This window comes from Talpa occidentalis, unplaced genomic scaffold (assembly GCF_014898055.3).
Source record: "Talpa occidentalis isolate TD23 unplaced genomic scaffold, MPIMG_talOcc4v2.1 talOcc4.2, whole genome shotgun sequence".
NCBI classification, from domain to species: Eukaryota; Metazoa; Chordata; class Mammalia; order Eulipotyphla; family Talpidae; genus Talpa; species Talpa occidentalis.
In genome coordinates, this window is record NW_023602073.1 from 108,091,257 (window position 1) to 108,114,477 (window position 23,221).

General features: G+C 38.7%; 2 protein-coding genes across 4 annotated transcripts in view; one reads left to right on the forward strand and one right to left on the reverse strand.

The window, feature by feature from the left end:
- Nucleotides 1–23,221, forward strand: part of PRDM1 (PR/SET domain 1) — a 107,664-nt gene that overhangs the window by 60,791 nt on the left and 23,652 nt on the right. The gene's annotated exons all lie outside the window — the stretch shown is intronic.
- ATG5 (autophagy related 5) overlaps nucleotides 19,671–23,221 on the reverse strand; it is a 207,343-nt gene continuing 203,792 nt past the window's right edge. Inside the window, exon 8 of the mRNA XM_054699069.1 lies at nucleotides 19,671–21,413. Coding sequence (XP_054555044.1) covers nucleotides 21,331–21,413 — 83 coding nt within the window. The 3' untranslated portion in view covers nucleotides 19,671–21,330. The remainder of the gene's footprint in view (nucleotides 21,414–23,221) is intronic.

Below are 23,221 nucleotides of genomic sequence, written 5' to 3' on the forward strand. Positions count from 1 at the left end.
CTCTTGTGCTATTTATAAAGAGGTTTTTTACCATTTCTAATTTGAAACTCTTGATAGATATAGAATCTTAAAATATACGTTTTTTGTTACTTGTATTGGAACACATCACTATTAATACGAAGGGTTCCTTTTATTCTTAATTAAAATCTAAGTACCGGGGCCTCTCCGGTGGCACTGCAGTTGAGTGCTGGGCTGCGAAGCTGCCCGCAGCCTCTGCAGTGCCGGTTTGATCCCTGGCTGGCAAGGGACCCACATGGCATGCAGACCTCTCCTGCCGCCCGCTGCTCCCCTCAGCAGTGTGCTTCGTCAGTCTGCCTGTTCTGCTCCCCGCTCTGGCACTGGTGAATTCTCTCATCCTCCCACGCTTCTGACTGTACCCAGTGTTTGTATAAATAAATAAATAAATCTTTAAAAAATAAAATAAAATAAAATCTAAGTACAAGGATAACTTTCTATTTCTTTGTCCTATAGTTCATTTAAAATCCTTACTTTTCTCTTATATGGAAGGAAAATATGTAACCTCTTCCTGCACAACATCATTCCTTAATCTGAAAATTCATGGCTGAAACTGATTTTTCCACAAATATATACTACAAAACAACATAAAATGCATTTTCACTGCTTCAGACACCACTGCCAGTACTGCTGCTGATGGGAGTGTGAAAAAGCAGAATCTTACCCAAGTAAATGTAGTGTGATGTATACAAAAACTCGTTGGCTGCATCTGGCCATTTCTAAGTGTGAAATAGCCTTGATTTGGAATTGCTATAGTGGGAGATATTCTATATAGAAACAATGTAGATAACTTTCACCACTTTTATACTTTCCCTCCCTCAGTGCACACACCTTTAAATTGTAAGTTTTGACTAAGTTGTGACTTGCCGATGCTCCCCTTACCACTGTTGGTTAATGGAACAACTGCTGACTTGCTAGGCCATGTTGATTCTTCCCCAGTTATACCTAGGAGGGTTTATGTGGTGGGGGAGCACTGGGGTTGAAATGAATGATCACTGCTAGCTTCTGTTTTTTAAGAGCCATAGGAAATGGCAGCCCCCTCTTTTCCCCACCCACAAAAACCTAATGAAGATGGATGGATTCCCTTCCCCACAAAGGGTGGAGGGGATGCCCTCCCTATGCAGTAAGAATGGTGGGTGACTCTAGGGATCCCGTAAATGTAGTCCTTTCCTTGTGCTCTTTTTCCTGGGGTTTCCTGACTCCGGCTGCTGCTCAGCTCTTAAAACCTCTACCTCCAGGTCAGGCTGAGGTCAATGTAAACTAACTCAACACCTCCTATCCAGATCATTCTTCAAAAGGCAAAAAATAGCCGAGGAAATAATGTGCTTAGATTGTCAAAGGCCACCACGTATACCAAGTATTTGTACACCCAATGTTTTCTCATTGTGTCTAGAGAACAGGTAATCATGGCACCAACTAACATGATCTAAAGTTGATACAGTGTCGTGATTTTAATCTATTGATATATTCTGCTTCAAAATGTTCTCTCCATCAAAATCCCCCAAAATGAGCAATCACACTTTAAAGTAGGAACATTAATTACTAATATGCCAGGCATGAGTTTTCTCCATGTTTCCAGGTATTTAAGAATCAAGTATGATTGCCTGCTTTGTGTGATAAATTTTTTCTCTAAGTCATTAATTTCCAGTGTGAAGATAATGAATCAATTCAGCAATTCTTCATTCCTTGAAAAGTAACATTAGCAAAATATGAAAGGCATAATGATGAACCCCAAAAATACTTATTGGCCGATTTTGGAAATTCCATTTAAAATTTGCTATGTGCTAAGTCGAGTACTTCATCAAACATTTGTTAGTTTAAAATTAAAAAGATGGAGTGACAATAACTGCTGAGAAAGGAGGATTAGAGGGCAGAAAATGTCAAGAACCTTTTTGTTGTTATTTTGGTTAATTTCCCCCTTGTATGCTAGTCTTATTTAAAGTAAATTATCTTTCTCCATTGTGTCATGGAGTGTGGTTTGTAGGGATTTAACCTATATTCTGTTTACTTCTTTGTCTTAACACAGTACAGTAGCTTTGAATTTAAAAGTATCTCATTCAGAGTTCATTTACCTTGCAAAGGGTAGTAAAGCCCTTATATTAAAATTTTACCACAAATCTAGCATCTGGGATGGACTTGACTGTGAAAGGAAGTATATTTCTCATAGATGAAAAGGAGCAGTCACTGTTTTATCTAAAAATAGCATTGTTTTTTCCACCAGTTAAATCAGCTGGAGGTAGGATTAAATAGTAGTTGTCTAGGAGAAAGCAACAATAATTGAGTGTGACTATTTCTTCTGCAAGGCCTACCCAAGTGGCAAAATTTAAGTATCGTCATTCAGATAAAAAGACCCAAAAGAAGATTGCCTCGATGCCCAGTTGACTTTTCTGCAAAAAGTCCTTTCTGGTGTTGAGCCATGGACAAAATCCAGACGTGTGCACAGGGCAGCGGTGGAGATGGCTCTGTGGGTCTTTGGTGAGATGCTAGCCAGCATGGATGGTGATGGGCTGTTAAAACCCAGGTGGGTGTTTTTGCAATGGGTCCAAGTGCAGAGATTTGAAGAGCTTTTGCCAAATTACTTGATATCAGGAGAGTTTGTTATCAGGAGAGTTCTGTTCCTGCTTGAAATGGAGAAATAAAGCCGTGCAAGAACAGTGCTTGTATTCTGAGTGTATGCCGGCAGTGCCAATTTATCTTGACCTCTATTAACAGGAAAATTCCCTCTCTAGTTTTCCTGGCAAAGAAAGCGTAAGTTGGGTCCTGATGTTTCAGATGTTCCCAGAGCTGGTTCTCCTTAGTGAGAAGAAAAGAATGCACACTTGGGCAAAGTTCTCACAGATGCTGAATTGAAGCTAGCATTGATCAGGAAACTTTCCACTGGGGTGGGGTTAGAGGGAGAGCAGACGACAAGAGTCTTTGGTGCCTCACAGATATGGGTGAGGTTCTCAGCCAGTGACTGAATTGCCCTTTGAACTCGAGACAGTTGTTTAACTGAGTCACTGTTTCTCATCTGTGAAAGAGAAATGCTCCTTGCTCTTAGTCTGCTTGGTCCTTGGTAGGACCTCAGCCAGCCATCGCTGCTGTGTATGGACTCACACCAGATGCAAGAATAATAGAGCATCCCATAGAATTCATTTTCATCTCCAGAGTATCTAGAGTATGTCTATAGTCTAGTCTTTTTATCAGTCTTATATATTATTTAATCAGCAAGTATTTCTTGAGTATCTACTGTGTTTAGTCCAGTCTTCCCCCACAGCAATCACCAAGAGCTAGAATCTAGATGACCCATTTTCAGAGCGCACCCTGTAATTTAGCTCCTTTTATAATGCTTTGTGCTGTTAATAAGTTGAAATGAACAGCAGACAAATGTCTTAAACGAAGAGATTGCAACCAGCAGTTCAATTTTTCTTATGTGTGTCGTAGCATCATCATGTATCATAAGTAAATTTCAGGTTATTGTAATTATATAGAAGAGGACTACACCTTTGCTATACAAATAGTTTTCATCAGTTTTTTTTTTTACTTACTGTACAGTTCATATGTAACTAGGTTACCTGCCTAATAATATTTTGTCAATGATGTAGAAAATGATTATAATGTCATCTGTAGTTTATCAGTTTATTTTTCAATAAAAACTAGGTCAATAGACCTTCAGATAAGAGGTTAGGATAAAAAAAGATTGAGACTTCACTTCCATAGATTGATGCTATGACTTCCAAAATCAGGGGTTGTCTGGTAATCCTAATGGATTGACTTCCAAAATTCCTTGGATTTGCCCTGCTGGACTTGCCTCTCTAGGGCTTAGCTGGATCCCTGCAGATAGATATTATGGTTTATATACAGTAATTCCACATAGTCCAGCTGTATTTAAGTCTATTGTATTAATATAACACTTGCTTATGTCTGTGGAATCTGAGTTTGTATTTCAGACATGTTTAGCAGAAAATTAAGGATTTCCAGTTAGTTGGGAGGTCCCTGGAGAAACCATCGCCCTGACTTTCTATACATTGTCTGTGGTTTCCACCTGCCCCTCCCAAATGGGGTAAATGAGATTCTGTTCGTATCAATTAATGGGCAAGCTTTTGTGGGGCCTTTGTTCTTAAGTGGGGGCTTTATCTTATCCCTGCTGGTTAAGCCCCTCCATACACACCTCACCTGTCATAACTGTCATGCATTTAATTCATCATGTTTGTGGACAGGAGGGAGTTGATCATGTTGAAAGGCAGGAGGGACCTGAAGGGAGCTTGGTCAAGGCAGTCTTGGAACTTTAACCTCAAAGATAATACCAGATTTCAATAAAAAAAAAAAATTTTAAGATTTGTTTTATTTATTTATGCATACAAGAGCTGGGATGCAGGCCAGAGATACGGGGGGTTGGGTTGGGGCAGTGAGAGGATACACCAGAGACAGAGTGGGGTACAGAACAGGAGGATCTACTGAAATACACTGCTGAGAGGAGCAGGAGGCAAGACAGGAGAGGTCTACTGCGCCATGTGGGTCACCTCCCTGGCCAGATATCCAACATGTGCTGCAGTGGCTGCAAATAGCTTAATAGTTCTGAGATTTAACCCCTTGTACCACCTCAGGGAGGCCCTCAATAAAAATTTTTAAATAAAATTTTAATTGAGTGTGTACTTTTGTGATGGAGAAGTTTGGGCTTTGTGATTCTCCCTCAGAGGAGGTTGGACTTTAAAATCTATAATTTCTGGGCCTCCTTGGTGGCGCAAGGAGTTAAGCTGTCTGTCTCTGGTGAATCCTCTCACCCCCCCCCCCGCATCTCTGGCCTGTACCCCAGCTCTTGTATGCATAAGTAAATAAATCTTTAAAATAAAATAAAATAAAATCTGTAATTTCTGAAGATGGGACAACAAAAATTGTTAATTTTAGGAATCCAAATTTAAAATGTGATAGATATTTAAAAAATAGCAGTTTTCTGTTCATTCCTTAATTTTTAAATTTTTTTCTGCTTATAAGGGTAATATTAATTCCTAAAGATTAGAAAAAAATGAATATTTCTACCACTTAAAACTGATTATTATATCATAATTGATTGTTAATACTTTGTGTATATATTCATCTTTTTTAAACTATATATTTTTAAATATATGTATATTTACATATACATAATTTCTACCAAGTCATTAAAGCGATATCAGCTATAAGCCCTAATATTTTCTCAATTTTTCATATCTGCAACACTGTTATATATTATAAAATTAAGACATGCTTATTGTAAAGTATTCCCAGCCTTACGTGTGGACATATATTAAGTATATTTTATGTGGCAGGCCCTTTTCTGGATGTTTCATGTGTATTAACTGATACAGTCTTTACAACCTCTCGATGAACTTAGTGCAATTATTAACTCCATTTTGCTGATGAAGAATATGAGTGGAGAAGGTAATTAACTTGCCTAAGGTCAGACAGCTTGTAAACAGTAGAGATAAGATCTTAACTCAGGCAGAATGACCTAGAGCCAATTCTCTTAATCACTACCCCAAACAATCTCATAGAAGTTGTTTGTATAAATAATGCATTCTAATTTTTCAATAATGTAAATAGTGCTTGTGGTCAATAACTTTAGTAGATAATTCTCTGAGTAAATCCACAATTACTTCTCTAGAATAATTCCCTACAAGCATTGTTTCTGTATTAAAATACACATACTTATTTCCTAAAAAAACTAAACAAAACATTACCATAAGACACAGCAATTCTACTCCTTAGACTTATATCCAGGAACAGAGCTGAAAACAGGGACCCAGATACTACAAATCAATGTTCACAGCAGCAGTTTTCACAATAGCTCAAAGATGGAAACAACACAATTGTCTATCAACAGATGAATAAACAAATGTGGTATATATCATTTACAATGGAATATTGGTCCACCATGAAAAGGAACGAAGTTCTAACACATGCTCATGTAGGTGAACCCTGAAAACATGACGTGTGAATTAGACACAGGAAAACACACTATGTGTTCCATTTATGAGGAACTAAGAATAGGCAAATTCAAAGATAAAGTAGAATAGAGGTTAGCAAGGGAGGTAGGGAGTAGAGGGGAGTATTTCTTCCAGAGTTTCTATTTCAGGCAATGAAACATTTTGGAAATAGATAATGGTGATGGTTGTGTAACAATGTGAATATATTTAATGTCACTGAATTGTACACTTAAAATGATTAAAATCACAAATATTGACATTATCTTACCCCAATAAAAAGAAATGTATAACAAGTTTGTCAAATTTTCTGGAATCAGGACTTAGTACATCTTTAGCAACATTATTATTTTTTAAATTTAAAGCAATTTATATATATATATATGTTACCTAAATTATACTTATTTTGTGTGGGTAAATATATTCATATGGTTCAAAATACAAATAGTGCTAAAGGTGTACAATAAAAACTCCACACACACTTCCAAGTCCTCTGCCCCAGAGGCAACAACTGTGTTCAGCTTCTTGTGCAGCCTTCCATCTGGATATATGTATGCATATGTCTATATATGTATATTCTCCTTCCTTCCTTCCTTTTCATGTAAATTTTATCTTATAAAGCATTCTTTTAAATTTGTATTTATAGAAAGTGCTCTCACTTCATGCACTTTTTAAAAGCCTAATTCAAGTTTCCCTCTCCTATCCATAGTCGTACACTTGAATGTTGTTATTAAACAGACTGTACTGAGTTAGGGGTAGGGGTAGACATCCTTGCCTAGAAGCACAGTGCAGTCTCAGGCAGCTCTTCCAGCTCTGTATACAATGGTAGCCTCATATCACCTCCTCCAAAGAGCAGACAAAGACATTTTCTTTTCTTACTGCATAAAGAAATTAACATTATCCTTTCTAGTTTGTTGTCTGAAAATAAGCAATTTCTTGAATGTGGTGAGTCTTCTCTATTTGGAGGTGGTGGTCTAGTCCCCCCTCCCTCATTTGGCCATTGTTCTATCAGTATGTACAGAGCCTTCTTCAAACTCCAGTGACTTCGCATCACTTGCTGATCTTTGCAGCCCCATGGGCTGGTGGCATGGGGTTTCAGAGATTGAACAGGCAAGTAGGAATAAGGACTTCAGACCTAGCACCTCCACCACCTCTGACAGCCTCTCATAAATGGAGAAGATGATCTGTAGAGTCTTCTAAGTATTTATTAACTTAGTATAGGGTCCAACCAATTAAAAATGGTAGAACATTGAGCTAAGCTGTGTAGTGTAGATCAAATTCAGTGACTTGATTATATATAACTCCCAATAATGTCTATGTTTAACATAAAGTAGTAGTTCCTCATAATGCGTAAATGAAGATGCTAAAAGTGCCTTATGCTGCTGAGTTTTTCTCCTTAATCAAGATTATCAAAATTTGTTTATAAGCTTATGCAACTCCAAAGTAGTATTCAAAGGAAGCATCTTAGAATTTAGGGGAAATATAGACTTTCTTTTACAATATTGATAAGATACTTAGAATATTCTTTTATTGTATATCAGTCATGGGAAGAAAGCAAAGTGGAACCTGAGTACAATACCCTATTTTTAAATTCAGATCATGCTGTATCTAACTACAGCAGGGGTTGATGTGACTCCTATCGTTTGGCAGCCCTCTCTGCTGCTCAGATACCATGGAGAAAGAGAGAGGAGCTTCTCAGATACTCTAAATGACGCGTGCCAAACACGTGGAAGGTAAATCCCCTAATTTAGTCCGTTCTTCCAGCATTCCCTGGCAAACAGCCAAGCTAAATATTTCTGCTGGATAAAAAATGCACTCTTGTGCTACACACTGAACTGACTTCAGTGGAAGGGATTGCCTTAGTGAGGAGAATGCGAAATAAGGAATTGGCTTCCAAACATTCTGTGTATCTTATTTTTAACCATAAAAAAATATGAACTATGAATTAGCTTATGCTTGAAAGAGAAAAATTTAATTCATGCAATTCTTCCCTCTCCCCTTTACCTCCTACCTCTCCTCTTCTTTGATTTGTTTTTAATGATTATCTTTTCAGATTTCCTACATGCCAGTTATTTTGTGTCTGTTGCGTGTTTTTTGGCTAAATCACTTTTCAAAGACTGTTACATGTGGTGGACTAAGAGGCCCAACATATGGACCATTGGGTGTGTGTCAGATGGGGATTATAGTTAATTGTAATTTATGTCAAAACTGTTGACTTTATTAAGACTAATTAGAGGACTAGAACTAGGAATCAGCATCCAGATAGCCCCTTCCAATTGTCCTAGATCTTTTTTTTTTTACATAAAAGAAAGGGCATTTTAGTTGTTATTAAAATAATACAAACAATTGTATCATAATACAGTTTTACGTTCACTTTTTTTTATCCAGTGATAGAGCATGGGCATTCTGTCATATCACAGAAGATTTAATTTTATATCTTTTTAAATGGTCACATAACATATTATGCCATATCATAATCTATTTAGCAATTTTTGTCATTTTGAATATATGCTATATCTATTTTGTCATAGTTGTACATTACATTGCAAATAATATGTTTATATGACTTTGCTCAAATTGTTTTCTTATCAGTGACTTCTCATAAGTGTAATCCTTTGATAAGTCTTTAAGATTTTTGGTATATAAGGCTAAATTTCCTTCCAGAAAAATCATACTAATAAAAAATAGCTTAATTAAGCTTGAGTTTGATTTCCTTAATCAGGATTATCAAAATATGTTTATATGCTTATGCAACTCCAAAGTAGTCTTAAAAAGAAGCATCTTAGAATTTAGGGAAAATATCTGGACATTTAAACTTAACTTGAAATTTCAAGAATTTCCATATTTTTCTATTTTATCTATGTGAATATTAGTGGTATTACTAATATTTGAAAAACACTATGGAATAGTTCACTTATCATTTGTTCATTTAACAAACATATTGTGTGCTAGCTATATGCTAGGCACCATGCCGTACACCAAAGAGTAGCATTTGCTACTTTCAAATATGTATGCTTTTTTTAAAAAAAAACGTTACAAATAAGCCTTTTTGTGACCACTAAAAGCCCTAATTTAAACAGATTCTTGAATTCGTATCCATCAGCTTGTTTATTAGCACCTGTCTCCTCCAGTAAGTCTTTCCAGAACCATAACTTCACCATGGAGCTTGAGCATCATGAGTTTTCCAAATTCAAACATGGCTTCTTCTGCATTTTTTTCTTTCTTTTTTTTTAAGATTTATTTATTTATTTATACAAGAACCGGGGTATGGCCAGATGTGCAGGAGGGTAAGAGGATTCACCAGAGACAGAGTGGGGAACAGGACAAGCAGACTGACAAAATACACTGCTGAGGGGAACAGCGGGCGCGACAGGAGAGGTCTGCCGCACCATGTGGGACCCTTGCCGGCCGGGATTGAACCCACGCTGCAGAGGATGCGGACAGCTTCACAGTGCTGCTGCGTTCAACCACCTGCGCCACCAGGGGAGACCCAGCATTTTTCTTTTCTAACAAAGACATTATGGAGTGGGTTAATAGACTGGCAAGCTTTTCTATGTCTTTCTCAATGCTGTCTGGAATACATTTACTGACCACCTCTTAAAGATTATTTGTCTACACCTCTCAGGTTATGATTTCTATCATTCAGATTTGGCAGACCTATTGGTACTGATCATAAGAGGTCTTCCAATCTGATTGTTGCATTCTTTAAAAAAAAAACAACAACAACAATGCAGGGCCTCCCTAGTGGTGCAAGGGCTTAACTCTCAGCACAGTGAAGCTTTCTGCGGCCACTGCATCCTGAGATCCATCCCAGCCAAGGAGCTAACGCACATTGGAGCAGCAGACCTCTCCTGTCTCGCCTGCGTGTATTTCAGTAGATATGCCTGTTCTGCTCTCCACTCTATCTCTACTGAATCCTCTAACCACCCCCCCCCACACCTCTGGCCTATACCCCAGTTCTTGTATGCATAAATAAATAAAAATATACCTTTAAAAAAATGGAGCAGCCACTTTTTTCTCGACTCCCTTCTTGCTACCTTTCCTAAGGTACTTATTTTTGCTAACTGCCATGGAGGTGCTCAGAGAATCCCAAATGCTTATTAAGATAATCTTCCAGACTGTTTATTTGAACAATCATGATTAATATTGATAAACTTGAATCATCTATAGTAAGAATGCATCTATGCATTTATGCCTATTCATTCATTTTCTTTCAGAGAAGGAGCAGAATCCAATTTGATAAAAACAATAATGCAAAGACCAACAAAGCTGAGGGGACTGACCCACTTTCAGCAGAATGCAGATTTCTGAGTTGATTTTCTGATATTGCATTGATGTTTACCTATTCATACTCTTGGCTTGTGATTTCATTCCCCAGTCACAATATTCATCCATAACTGTAATTAGGGACACAATGTGTGGCCAGTCTGAGTGACCCCTGTGAATACAGAACTCATGTTCTTGGCCTCTGCCCCAGTTCTCTGTTAATCTTTTTTTTTTTTAAAGAGGCATGTATTTTTATTTATTATTTATTTTGTTTAGTTTGTTTGTTTGTTTATACATGCACTGGGTATAGTCAGAAGCGCGGGAGGGTGAGAGAATTCACCAGAGCCAGAGCGGGGAGCAGAGCAGGCAGAAGGACAGAAGTACACTGCTGAGGGGAGCAGCGGGCGGCAGGAGAGGTCTGCGCGCCATGTGGGACCCTCCGCCGGTGGCCAGGGAGCAGCCGGGGATCGAACCGGCACCGCAGAGGCTGCGGGGAGCTTCTCAACCCAGCGCTCAACCGCTGCGCCACCGGGGAGGCCCAGTTCTCTGTTAATCTTATAGGCTGGTTGTCTGCTACCCAGCAATGAGCCGTACATCCAGATACTATTCCTATGAATGTTCCACACCACAATACATTTGCCTGAAGAAGATTGGGGAACATAGTATTTTAAAAGTAGATATCTAAAAGTTGGGGCATCTGATCAATTAAAACATTTGGTTCCCAAAATTGGCAGCACATTGGAATAACCTGGAGATCTTTTTAAAAACTAGTGGTGCCAGCTAACACACCAACTTTCTGATTAAACTGTGTGAGGTTCAACTTGAGCATCAGAGTATTTTAAAACTCTCCTCCACACTAAGTCATAGACATCATTGATCTTTACCTTCTGCGAAGGAAAGCTCTTCTTTATGCTTCCTAGTTATTTCTATGGGGGTAGGAAAGAGGAGAGAAATGAAGAGTAAATTCACATTCTAAAGGTGCTACAATTAATTTAGCTTGGAGTTTATTCTGTCGGCATATTTTGGAGAGTATTTATGAATCTTAAACAGGATTTCAAATTATAGATGAGGATCTGGGAATTATGACTTTGTCTTCTTCATGCTAAAATTCAGTACATAATTGGATATGCCACACTTGAAACTAAGGTATTTCACATTCCCCAAGCACAGCTCTCCCTTTGTTATAGACTGAGTATTTGTCCAGACCAGGGAGGTAGAGAAAGGGAGAAGTGAGGTAAGGGAGTTGGCGGGGTCGGGTGGGGGATTAATTTCTTCTTCTCCACAATTAGTTAGTCCCATAGTTTATCTTTTCTCTGAAACCAGCTCTAATAAAGTTCAAGACCGGATGGCCAGATTTCAGTGTGTCCCACTTGAGAACCTCTGCCCAGATGTGTGCACTACTTCTGTCTGTGGTGCTGTCTGTGTGGGGGAGCTGAGGGAGAACCTTCTAACAATTTATGTCATGAGCCCTGAGTAAATGAGAACAGAAACATGGTGGGATGGATTTAGCTCTTCCCTGGAAAGGGATGGTTTCAATACTCCTCATCCCACACAGACTTTCAAGGGATGCTTTGAAGAGAACCTTATGCCAGCAGGCCTTTGAGCTTCCCCGGAAGACATGGCCTGTGTTTTGTACAGCTTTGATTCCGGTGGGCTGGGGAAGAGGAAGCAGTGATGCTGAAAGGCTTAGTAGAGGGATGAGAATTGAATGCTAGAGGTTCTAGTCTCCAAAAAGCAACCAAAGGAGTAGACATCTAAAATCCCAGTGATAAATATATCTGTGTTCCTGTGCACATATACATGTTTCTAAACCCATCTCTGGACTTCCTTTTGGTTAAATATGTTAATGACACTATCAAAGCACTTCATAATCTGTCTTCAGTCTAAAAAGTTACTAAGCTATGTTATTGTCTGTCTCCTAATAAGCATAAAGAACTATTTTAATCTTTTTGTTTTGCTTAGAGACTGTGGCTAAGTATCTTATGATTGTTTAGAATTTATGATATTTAAGTTTGTGTGAGAAGAGAAAAGATTAAGAAGAGAAGGGAAAGCAACTTATTTCAACAGTATGTTGTATGGCTCTAATCTTTGTGCATGGGATTGTAGGCCCAGTGACCAACTGAGCTCTAAAATCAACATCTGGCTCTAGATTTGACCGTGATGCTGGTCCCACTCCCTTTAGTGTCTCTCTCAGGGCCACATGTGACTCGGAATTCAGAATTTTTCAGATTTTAGAGAGGTAATATTCATGCATATCCACTCAATGAGGTGTTCTTACTCAATATTAGTGTTTCTGCAACAGAAATCAGAATGAAGATTCATACTAGTTGAGGTAGAGATAACAGTCTCTGGTCAGCAGCCATGGGAGCAGTGCAAGGTTAGGGGAAAGAAGGACCATGGGAAGACTATAACTTAGAACAATAACTCTGTGACAGAGGTGTTCATGAAAAATGCAGAGGGGTGAAAATTAATATAAAGACTGTTGACCTCTTACGGGCCTCCCCGGTGGCGCAGCGGTTGAGCGCTGGGTTGCGAAGCTGCCCGCAGCCTCTGCAGCACCGGTTCGATCCCCGGCTGCTCCCCGGTCACCGGAGGAGGGTCCCACATGGCGCACAGACCTCCCCTGCCGCCCACTGCTCCCCTCAGCAGTGTACTTCAGTCCTTCTGCCTGCTCTGGCTCTGGTGAATTCTCTCACCCTCCCCGCGCTTCTGACTGTACCCAGTGCTTGTATAAATAAATGAATAAATCAAGAAAAAAATTTAAAAAAAATAAAGACTCTTGACCTCTTAATCAGGTTGAGACTAAGAAGAGAGTTGATCTGTGGTGGTATTGGGAATCCAAAATGAAACAACTTTCAATTTTCCAGCCCTTTTGGATTTGAGGTTTACGGATAGTAATATCATAGTAAGTAAATGACCAAAAGAAAATTACTTTCTCTGTCCAGGAATTAACTTCTTCTCTGTGAAATTAGACCTCTGAGAAGATTTCTAGAGATTATAACTCAAATTGCCAATTGCTCAATTTTCTATATACTAGTTTAAAATATATTAGTAATGTATGTTGGGTCATTGATTAAATAAAACACAATATGATATATACACTTTATATGTAGCAATTAAAAATGATGGTAGACATAGGGAAATACTCATAGTAGTAAATTAAAAGTGGAATAAGTGTAATACGATTCCATTTAAAAAATAATACTTATATAGGTTCACTGGTAGGTAGCAAGAATATCGGACCCATTTAGACATCTCAGTTATAAAATCTTTTATTTCCTTAGAGATTCATTTATTTACACATACAAGAACTGGGGTGTAGGCCAGAGGTGGGGGTGTGTGTGAGAAGATTCACCAGAGACAGAGTGAGGAACAAAACAGGCAGATCTACTGAAATATGCTGCTGAGGGGAGTAGTGAATGAGACAGAAGAGGTCTGCTGAGCCATGTGGGTTACCTTCCTGGTGATTGATCAAACTCGTGCTGCAGAGGCTGCTGATAGCTTCATAGTGCTGAGACTTAACCTCTTGTGCCACCAGGGAGGACCCTATGAAACCTTTTATTTTACAAAAATTTTACCATGAGCACTGATTACTTACATTTTAAAATAAAAGCAACTTATTTTAAAGTGTAAGTTTTTAAAAACTCTGCCAGATGAATATTTATGGCTTTGCTATATCGATTGAATTTCACATGGACTCTTAAGGGGCATCTTGCATCTGGTTTGAGTTTTGCTGGTAACTATCTGTTGTTAAAGTCAACATAAATGTCTCAGATCTATGTGTGGAAAAAAGTACATGTTTTTGTATGACACCTTCTTAATAAGTATAGGGCTTATAGTTGATAGTTTTGATTAGACCCATTTGCTTTTCAGATCAGAATATTTAGAGTCAATCTTTCATGTTTACTAGTCATTAAAATCACTTTTTCATGTCTCAGAAGGAATGTGGACACTAAGAAAAAAAATGAATATTTTTAAACGGTATTTCCTTCTTGGTTCTTTACTTTATCAACTGCTTCTGAACAATTTATTAACCCAAGTGGGGTAGTTTAGAAGGAATCAATTATTGACTAATTACTCACTAGAGCCCAATATGCTATGTATAACACACTGGCTTTTCCCCATACATCTTTAGTTACCTCCTTTCTAATATTTCTTAGCATTTCTCTTGGTGATTTTTGATTTGTTTGTTTACCAAGAGTTATTTATATTTGTCCCTAAACTTGGTTATGCTAGTTGTGATTACATAATTTAATTAAATATTATGCAAACCAATGAAATATGAGTACTAAGAGTAGTTTCCATTAAAATCAAATAGAGCTCTTTAGAAAGACTTGATAAATACTAATTGAAAAATCCTGCAATTGAAATAGGCGTGGGTGAAACAATTATAAAATATTGGAGGTGGTGATATAAATCTAGGAGGATTTTGCACTAGGGTTACTTGGACTTAAGAGGCAATGCATGATGAAAGGATGTATGCAGAAAAGAAAAGACATTGTATTCTGAAGAATAAAGAGGTTCACTCTTAGAGGTCTTGGCCTTCCATCAAAGACAGCGAAATACATTCATTGGTATATTGTAAATTTCAAAGTTTTAAGATTAGCATTTACCATTTTTATAAGTCTGATTTAACTGTGTAATTTAATACTTTTGGTCCCAATGTCATTGATTTAAAAAGTCCACTATATTATCAACCAAATTGAAAAAAAAAAAGGTGAGTTTGTCCATAACAGTACTGTTTGTATTATCAAGATTAATCAATGAATCAGCCTCTAAAACCAATTAAAAAAAAAAAAACAAAACTCATCTTTAAAGCAAGAACAGTTTGCTCTTTAAAGGAATCTTTCAGTAGCTTCATTTCTGAAGCAGTTTTTTTTTTAATTCTCATTTCCTGCAGTTAATTACATTTCTAGAAGTTAAAGTAATATTCTTATCATGATTTTAGCTTGGATTCTTCACCAGTTCTGTATCTTTTGAGACAACTGGATTTTTCTGTCCATTGATCTGTCTCATTCAGAATAAGGGTATAACACTTACTGACAATGGCTTATTGGGAAATCAGAGATAAACAAGCTCTGCATAACCTTGTATTAATCAGTAAAAGCTCCTAGTTCTGATAAGTCTCTTCCCCAGTCCTGAGAGGCGATTATGTTTATTTTCCTGTAGAATTATCCAGCTTAATACACTGAGAATTTTATATGTTCATTGGGACTTACAGTGGAAAGAGACTGTACTTTTAATTGAATGTAGGCTTTCCCAGTTCAGGTATAGTTGTAGAAAGATTCTATTTTCTTCATCACCATTCTCTTATTCCAAAAAGTCAAGGGAATTAATAAAAAACAATCATAAAAATCACTTTGGGTAAGATCAGATTAAATATAAAACTTCAAATATATGCATAAAATGTATCTGCACTAGTACTGAATGAGAAGCAAAACTGGGGTTGTGCTACATTTTTGTGTGTACAGAAAAACAATTTACAGTGGGAGTGACTAAAAAAGATTTAGACATCCTAGTATTTTGTGTTGAAGGCATTCAGGAAATTGGATGTGTTGATTATGTTTACATCAATCTTCCATTTAAAAACACATTTTCTACTTATAAGTAGAAAAAAATGTATTTGTCTGAACCATTTAAAACTCTTTGACACTGGGGGAAAAATAATCTAATTTAGATTCCTTAGATCTGAATTAATATATGATGGTATAATGCTTAGTAAAATGTAGCTGAAATGTAATTTTAGACTGCATTATTCAAGACAAGGTACATTGTTGTTCACACAAACAAAGGGATTATATGCAAAGTGGTTGCATAACTTATTTATCTTTGTTTTAAACTGCTTTGCACATCCTAAAACAATTTTGTAATCAGAATTATCAGCTCACTAAGCAGCAAGTTTATTTTGTTAATTGCTCTTGTTAAACCTAATTACTGTATGGTGGAGTGACTGTAAAGGGGGAGGAAGGCCAAAGACTGGCAGGAGAAATTTTGAGGAAGAGATCCTGTACTGGGATGTGCACATGTGTGAGAGTGAAAAAAGCAGACCCTGCCAGAACTAGGCCAATCTCTTTTGCTTAAAAAACTGTTTCATATGTTTTCAGTGGGTGAACTTGTTTTCAAATGCTATTGTCAGAGGTAGGTTCCTCCCTTCCTCTATACTTAGGTACATTTTTATATCTATGACTTCTGGCCCAGATCATTACTTTAAAGTCCTATGAACAAGGCCTGAACAGTAGTGTGCTTTCTCTAGAAAAAAGAACATACCTCCAAAGCCTACTGCAGTGTTTCTTTTGCAGGTGAGACCTGTAAACCATTTTTAATCCATTCATTCAGTGCACATTAATCAACTATCTAATTCATGCCAGGCACTAAGCTAAGGGCTAGGTTTTCAAAGAATCCTGGAGTTGCTCACATACCAGTGAGTAGAAGACCACAGAGATAGAGCCACGTTCGTGCAGAGGGTTCATTGGTAGAGCGTGAGCCAAAAACTGGTACATGAGGAAATGAAGCCCAGAGCCACAGCCTGCGCTGCGCTGGGAGCCAGGTGTCAGCCTGTACAGCAACTCCTCAGCAGTGCCTGCATTTTAATAATCCAACATTACAGATCGACTCTGCTGCCTGGGGCTTTTAAAATTAAAAATATATCAAAGAATTTCTAAAATCATGAATAAATATATACATTTTTAATATGCATCACCATCTGAAGAATAATTTCTCACACTACGTTCTCCGTCATACTGGTATTTTAGAAAACCCCTAAGAAATAGAGGAACGTTTTATCACCTGAGAAACCTTTTCTTTAATCCCAAAGAGTCTTTGTGTATCCGTGTATACTAGTTGTTAACGAAATAAGGTCAATAAGGAAATAAATCTTTTTTTGTTTAAATATATTCTGGGTAGGACATCAAGATGAATTGGTGTCACTTGTCTGATGAGTGAAAAGCTTTGGGAGAACATGGACTTAAGTAGTGAGGTACCTGTGATTAGTCCTCTCTTGCTGGGTAAATGTGTTTACTTTTTTCCACTGGTATTTATACTAGTTAATGTGCTGTACCAGATAAATCTACTTCCTGAGTCCATCTTTCAGCTTGTTCTCCTCTCTCTGGAGCTGACAAATGGTTTGAGTTTGACAGTTTATCAGTTGAACCCCTGCTGGGGGCTGCCAGTCGCCTGCTCAGACTACTGCTGAGAAAAAGTGAGTTATCTATAATATTTTGTTCCTAGTCCCTGTTTCTAGAGAAAGGAGCATCTTTCAGGGACAGATTCAGACGGATGTGAATATGTTTTCAGCCCAAGTCAGGCTCCTAATCATTTCCTGGTAGAATCACTGTAAAACTGAATCAAATGAGACACAATGTTCAGTTTTATCAAAAAGGCAAAGTTAAACCTTTTTGGTGGCTGTTTTATTATATTAGACATTGAAGGCCTCTGAAATGCTGTACATTTGTCAAGCACTGAAAAAAACATGTTCCAAGAAATTATTGCAATTCCAGAGATGCTTCTTTTTGACAGACAGGATAGCAGACAGGTACTTTCTTTAGCCAATGTAAATGCTTCTCAATTTAGTGTCCGTTCACACTCATAAAAGGTGGTCAGATGAAGCTAAACAGTGTGAGAAACCTAAGTGGGTCAGGTAGAATTTATAATTTTACTTTTTAAAGTCTTGTTATAAAATATTGTTTAAAATGCTAAAGAGAACACGCATCCTATTACCCAGTTCAACAATTATCAAGGCCAGGGTTGTTTCATCTATGTCCCAGCCCTAATCCAGATGATTTTGAACAAATTGCAGAAAGCATATAATTTCATCCATAAATATTTCAGCATGTATATCTGAAATATAAGCTTTTTTAGAAAAAACAGCCTACCACATATTGTTGTTGACTTTTGGAATTATTCTTAATTCCAAACCTGTGTCTTTTAAAAAGGGACAATTTACTACATACTCTTTAGGGTACTAAATGAGCAAAGGTTGTTAAGAGATGGCTCTATAGCATTTTTAACATAAAAAAATGTATCTAGGGACCAAAATTGAATTGCAAAGATAATTCTGGGTTTTGGTTTTTTGGCGGTTTTTTGGGGGTAGATTCTGGAAGGAGATTCTGTATGGGAGAGCACACACATGAAGGCAGGCACCAAACTGGCATTTAAAGCTCTGTTATTTAGATAGAATTATATGCTCCGAGTTGCTGGGAGAGAATGAGTATTTTGCTCTGACTAGCTGATGGTGGCAGCTGTTTTGTCCACAGCAAATTATGCTCAGAGACTGAGGTTGCCTTTGCCAATAATTTATTAAACACAGGTTCACTACGGGAATTATAATAGCACAACCCAATTGTATCCGGGATCATGTCTCTTAAGAGGCCAATAAAGAAATAATTTTTCCAAACCAATGATAGATCAATTACTCTATTGTTCCAGGCAAAGGGAAGATGAAAGGCAAAAGTCCAAATTTACTTGAGGTGTACCTTTTTACCAGTTGGTTCTTGAAGAGTCAGCTTAGCGAACTAAGAGCCAATGTCCAGCTGCCCAGGCAAAGTGAAAGTCCCTTGTTGCTAGAGCACAATCTAGCAGAAGGAAGGCCCTGGTGCTGGCAGGCAAGATAATCTCCTGCAGGGAATCGCTGCCCTGTTTTCAACACTGCCAGCATAGAGAGGCATTACCTCAACAGGAGCTAATGCCCTGAGGTTTTCGGAGAGCTCTTTAGATCAAAGAGTAGTCTTGCACAGACTGTACGCTCTCTGTAAATTCTCACACTCTCTTGGTATCTAAAGTTTAAATGTCCCTTATATCATAGTCATTCTTCCATGTTATTGGTAAGCCCTCACTCACTTTGATAGCCTGCTCGTTGTGCTCATTGCGAATAAAAGTCCTAATGTTCAACTTCAGAACTTTTTCATTAAAACAAGTTCAAACCACAAATAATTTTTGTCCAAAGCAAGTTTTCAAAACATGGATTTGAAACCGTAAGTCAATACACAAGAGCAGCATAATTAGTGAGATGACAGCTACAGATAGAATCACTGAGGCACATACTGTGCATACACGAGTACATGCAGCTTGGGCAGCAAGCAGCCCTAAGTGTGCTGCATGCCACTTGTTGAGCCTAATGCAAGCTTGTGCCATGAGCAAGTTTAGCTCTTAATCGTTAGTAACTGTCTGAGGCCCTAGCGTTATTGATTTGAATTCAGCCTTCTGTTCCACCACTTTTCCCCATCTACATTTTTCCTTCTCCTCCGACCCCTATGAAGGAGAGAGGAAGAGTAGAAGAGGAAAGGGGTCCAGATGGGAAGACAAGAATGCTGAAAAGATCCTGTAGGAAGTAGGTCAGGTATCTTGGAGATTAGCGTAGCCAGCTTCATCTCTGAATGCAGGAGCCAGGGACAAGTAGCACACAATTAGGAGGAATTAGAACAGCAACAAGTAGCTTGGATTTATCAGCTTTAATTGTCTGTTGTCAGGACGAGCTCCCCTCCAGAGGATCTTGATGGCAATGCACATCCTAATACTTTAAATGGACCTCCATTGTGGGATTATCTCTCCTAAAGAAGGTGCCTGTTCTTTTAAAAGGAGCTGTTGGGAAGTAAGCCTGAAAAACACAGAGCTGTTGCTTTCTCTGTGATTGGTCCCATTCTAGGGTAATGCTGTGCTGCCCTTCTGTCCCCAGGGGCGCCCCTTGAGGGGGAAGAGGTTATTGAACATTAACCCCTCTCCCCAAGTTTCTCATGTGTACTTGCAGGAAACAATGGACTGTGATGGAGCCCAGATAAGCCCGGGCTTTTGGCTTCAGAATCTCCACACTATCTTCTTGTTAAAAGGTTTCCTGGCTGATTCTTCTTCAACATTAGAGAGTTTTTCAAAAGATAAAGATAAGGTGTCTATTAAATGAAGGTTGTCATTGTATTACCATTGCCTTCTCCTTCCTCATCACCTCACACCCCCTCAGGTGGAAAAGGAATTTCAGGGACCAGTCACTGTCCTCCAAACCCAGGCACTGAATTCTGCTGGTTTAATTTTATTTTCACCAAAATCCAGTTTAACATATAAACCCTTCTCCAGTAGGTGCCTCCCTGTTTTCCCCTTTCCTAGCTCACTGGACGTTAGGCTCAGTAGGTGCTTAATAGGAGGATTCAGCATCAAACTCTGTCCTTTCACTGGAAGTGTGGAAATCCTAAGGGTCAGGTTCTCACCTCCTGAGCAGCGAGCGGCATATGCCAGGTTCATAGCTGTTCGTGATATCCAAATACCGAAAGGAGAGGCAGGAGAGATGCCGTTTCTGCTTCCAGTTTTCGCTTCCAGACTTCTGACCCTCTGTTTCCTCAGCAGGAAAATGAATTATTGAGGATCCTGTGGTCCTCAGCTCAGGCCATGCTTTATATTCCATGTGGAGCAGAACTGTTGGGAGCGGGAGCATCGTTCTCTCTTTAAACAAACTGCTAAGATCTTACCTTTCCCCCTGCCTTGTCTGTTGTAGGAAGCCCAGGTGATTTCACTATTAACCTTTATAATTCTCTCCTAACTCGTCCTGTTAACATTAAAATCAAGTCTCTCAAATCCTGAACCTTCCCTGAGAAAGGATGAGAAGAAATTGTTAGGCCCACTTTCAGTCGGAACTAATTCTTCCTTCATCATTTGTTTAACATTCTGTGGCTTCAGGGAAGCACAATGGTAGACCCAACTTGGGGCACTTTTTCTCCTTCTGAGGGAATGCTCCTCCAGCCACACAGCTCTCCAGGCCTCTCGGCTACTCTTCTGGCTGCTGTTTCTGCTCATCCTTTACCTTTGTTTTAGAGCCAATTCGCCCCTCTTAGCACTAGTAAAAGACTCCCATCTGCAACATTTTAATTTCTGCGTTGGGTCCCTCCTCTTTCACTGTGGCCGCCCCTCCTGCTGAAAGGTGAGAGAAGCAAACATTTGCCTCCACAGTCTTTATTCTCTGTGCAGAGTCTACTCCCTAAATGAGAAGAGGTAAAGCAAACTGAGTTTCAGAACATACACCGTTCCTGCTGTTCTTTCCCCTTCATCACAGTCCATGTTTTGTCATCTTTCAGTTAGTTCCATTTTATTTTTTTTTTCGCACCACATGTAAGGTTACAAAATGTTTTCAGGGTTCAGAAATGATCTTCTTTCCCATGTCCTTCCTCACAGTCTTCACAAAGGCAAATCCCTCTCTTGTCCAACTGTTCACTAAAATAAAAACATAATTGGGAAGAAAACAAATGTTAGAAACCCACCTTAGTTTCCCCACAAATCATATGGAAGTGATCATAATTGCTGATGTTATTTATTAAGTTGGTGGCTGTCAAACTCAATGAATAATTTAAAAATATGTAAATGATGTGATAAGAACACACTGTCTGAAGGGCAGGCTAAAAAAGAGTCACACATTGTGGTACACAGGCAGTCCTGTAAATACCCAGACCACAGAAATTGTGTGGGTTTTAAATACTTATCTGGATAGCAATTATCAGATCTTTATTCCTTGAAAGGGGAGGGATCTCTACTTTGGTCCTTCATACTTACTTTTGTGTCCTTTATTAGGGAAGTCAAAACACTGACTTCATTTCTACCCATCCACAGCCCCCTAGAATCACCATCCCTGCGTTGAAGCCCTGAATGTTTTTGCCCAAAGTGTTGGGGTGTTGAGCTGTGTCACGAGAAGGAAGGCTTGTGCTATTTTTAAATTGATGCAACACATCGAAACATATCATACACATATCATACCAGTGACACACACACTGTATTGTAACATAGCATGTGTCATACATACATTTTCTCTCACTCACACACATACTCGTTCTTCTTGTCTGGCTTGAGGAAAAAAAGGCAGCCAGAAAGCTGAGCCCCGTGATTTGAGTTGAAAGGGCTGTTAAATTTTAAAAACCAAGTGTCCCTCTAGATCTCAGCTGGCTTTGAGACATGTGGGAGGGCTTCAAAGCCGTAGTGCCCCTCTTTTAGAGCTCAAGCTTGCAGTTGGTCCCCAAATGTTTACCAGCATGAAGATGCCTAACTTACAGGAAGTGGAAAATGGGTGTGGGGTTGAGAGTGGGTGGGTGGGTAGGGAGTGGGAAGAAGAGGGTGGGGGGTGTTCTCTTGATGTGGTTAGTCTGTCATTGACCTTGTTTGGGTATAGCAGGAGTTGAATTAGAAAATGAAAACACGTTTCATCTTGGGCACATTTCATCCCATTTTCTACTTTCCTTAGGAAAGAATAATTCCCGCCCCCCCCCCACGCCCTGGACCCCTCAGTAGAGTCAGGTTTCTAGATTTGATACTAAATTTCCCTTCATTCTGCCATAGTCTTCTTCCCCTATGCAGTCATCTGGCTGCTTACCTTGCTGTTCTCAACCCACCTAATAACTGCGATGGGCCCTGTAGCTCATGGGCTTGATGAGCTGTGTGATGATACCGTCAAAGGAATAGAGGGGGTTTCTGAGAGCTGAATTATTCCTGCTTTGCTCCCTTTGTGAAAACTCAGTGAGATAACTGTGAGAAGTGCTAGTTAATAAAGATAACAGAGTTGGTTACTAGGGTTTTTTTTTTTTTTTTTTTTGCTTTTTTTTAATTTTGTTTTTTGCTTTTGGTGTCTAAAAACACCAAAAGGGAAGGGAAATAATACAGTTTCTAAAAATGCACCAAGTTAGAAACAAGCATTTGTGACTTCAGATTCCAGACAGTGGCAGCCTCTGATAGCTCTCTCTGCACAGCTGTACCAACACCAACCTTGCCCTGCTCTACTAAGCATTCTAAATGCTATGGTCAGGCCTTCTAGAAGGGGTGAAGTTCAGAAGGTCACTCTCTCTTCTTCCCCTTTAACTCCGTTGTGCTGGACAATACCTAAATATGACTATATGACATGCTTTTCCTAATGATGAAGCCATGCTTCCTTTCCTTTATTCCCACACCCTTTGTTTTTTTTTTTTTTTTCATCTTTCATTTTAACTTTTATTACTGCCTATCCTTCATGGCTATAACCGCATTCAAATTGGTTTGGC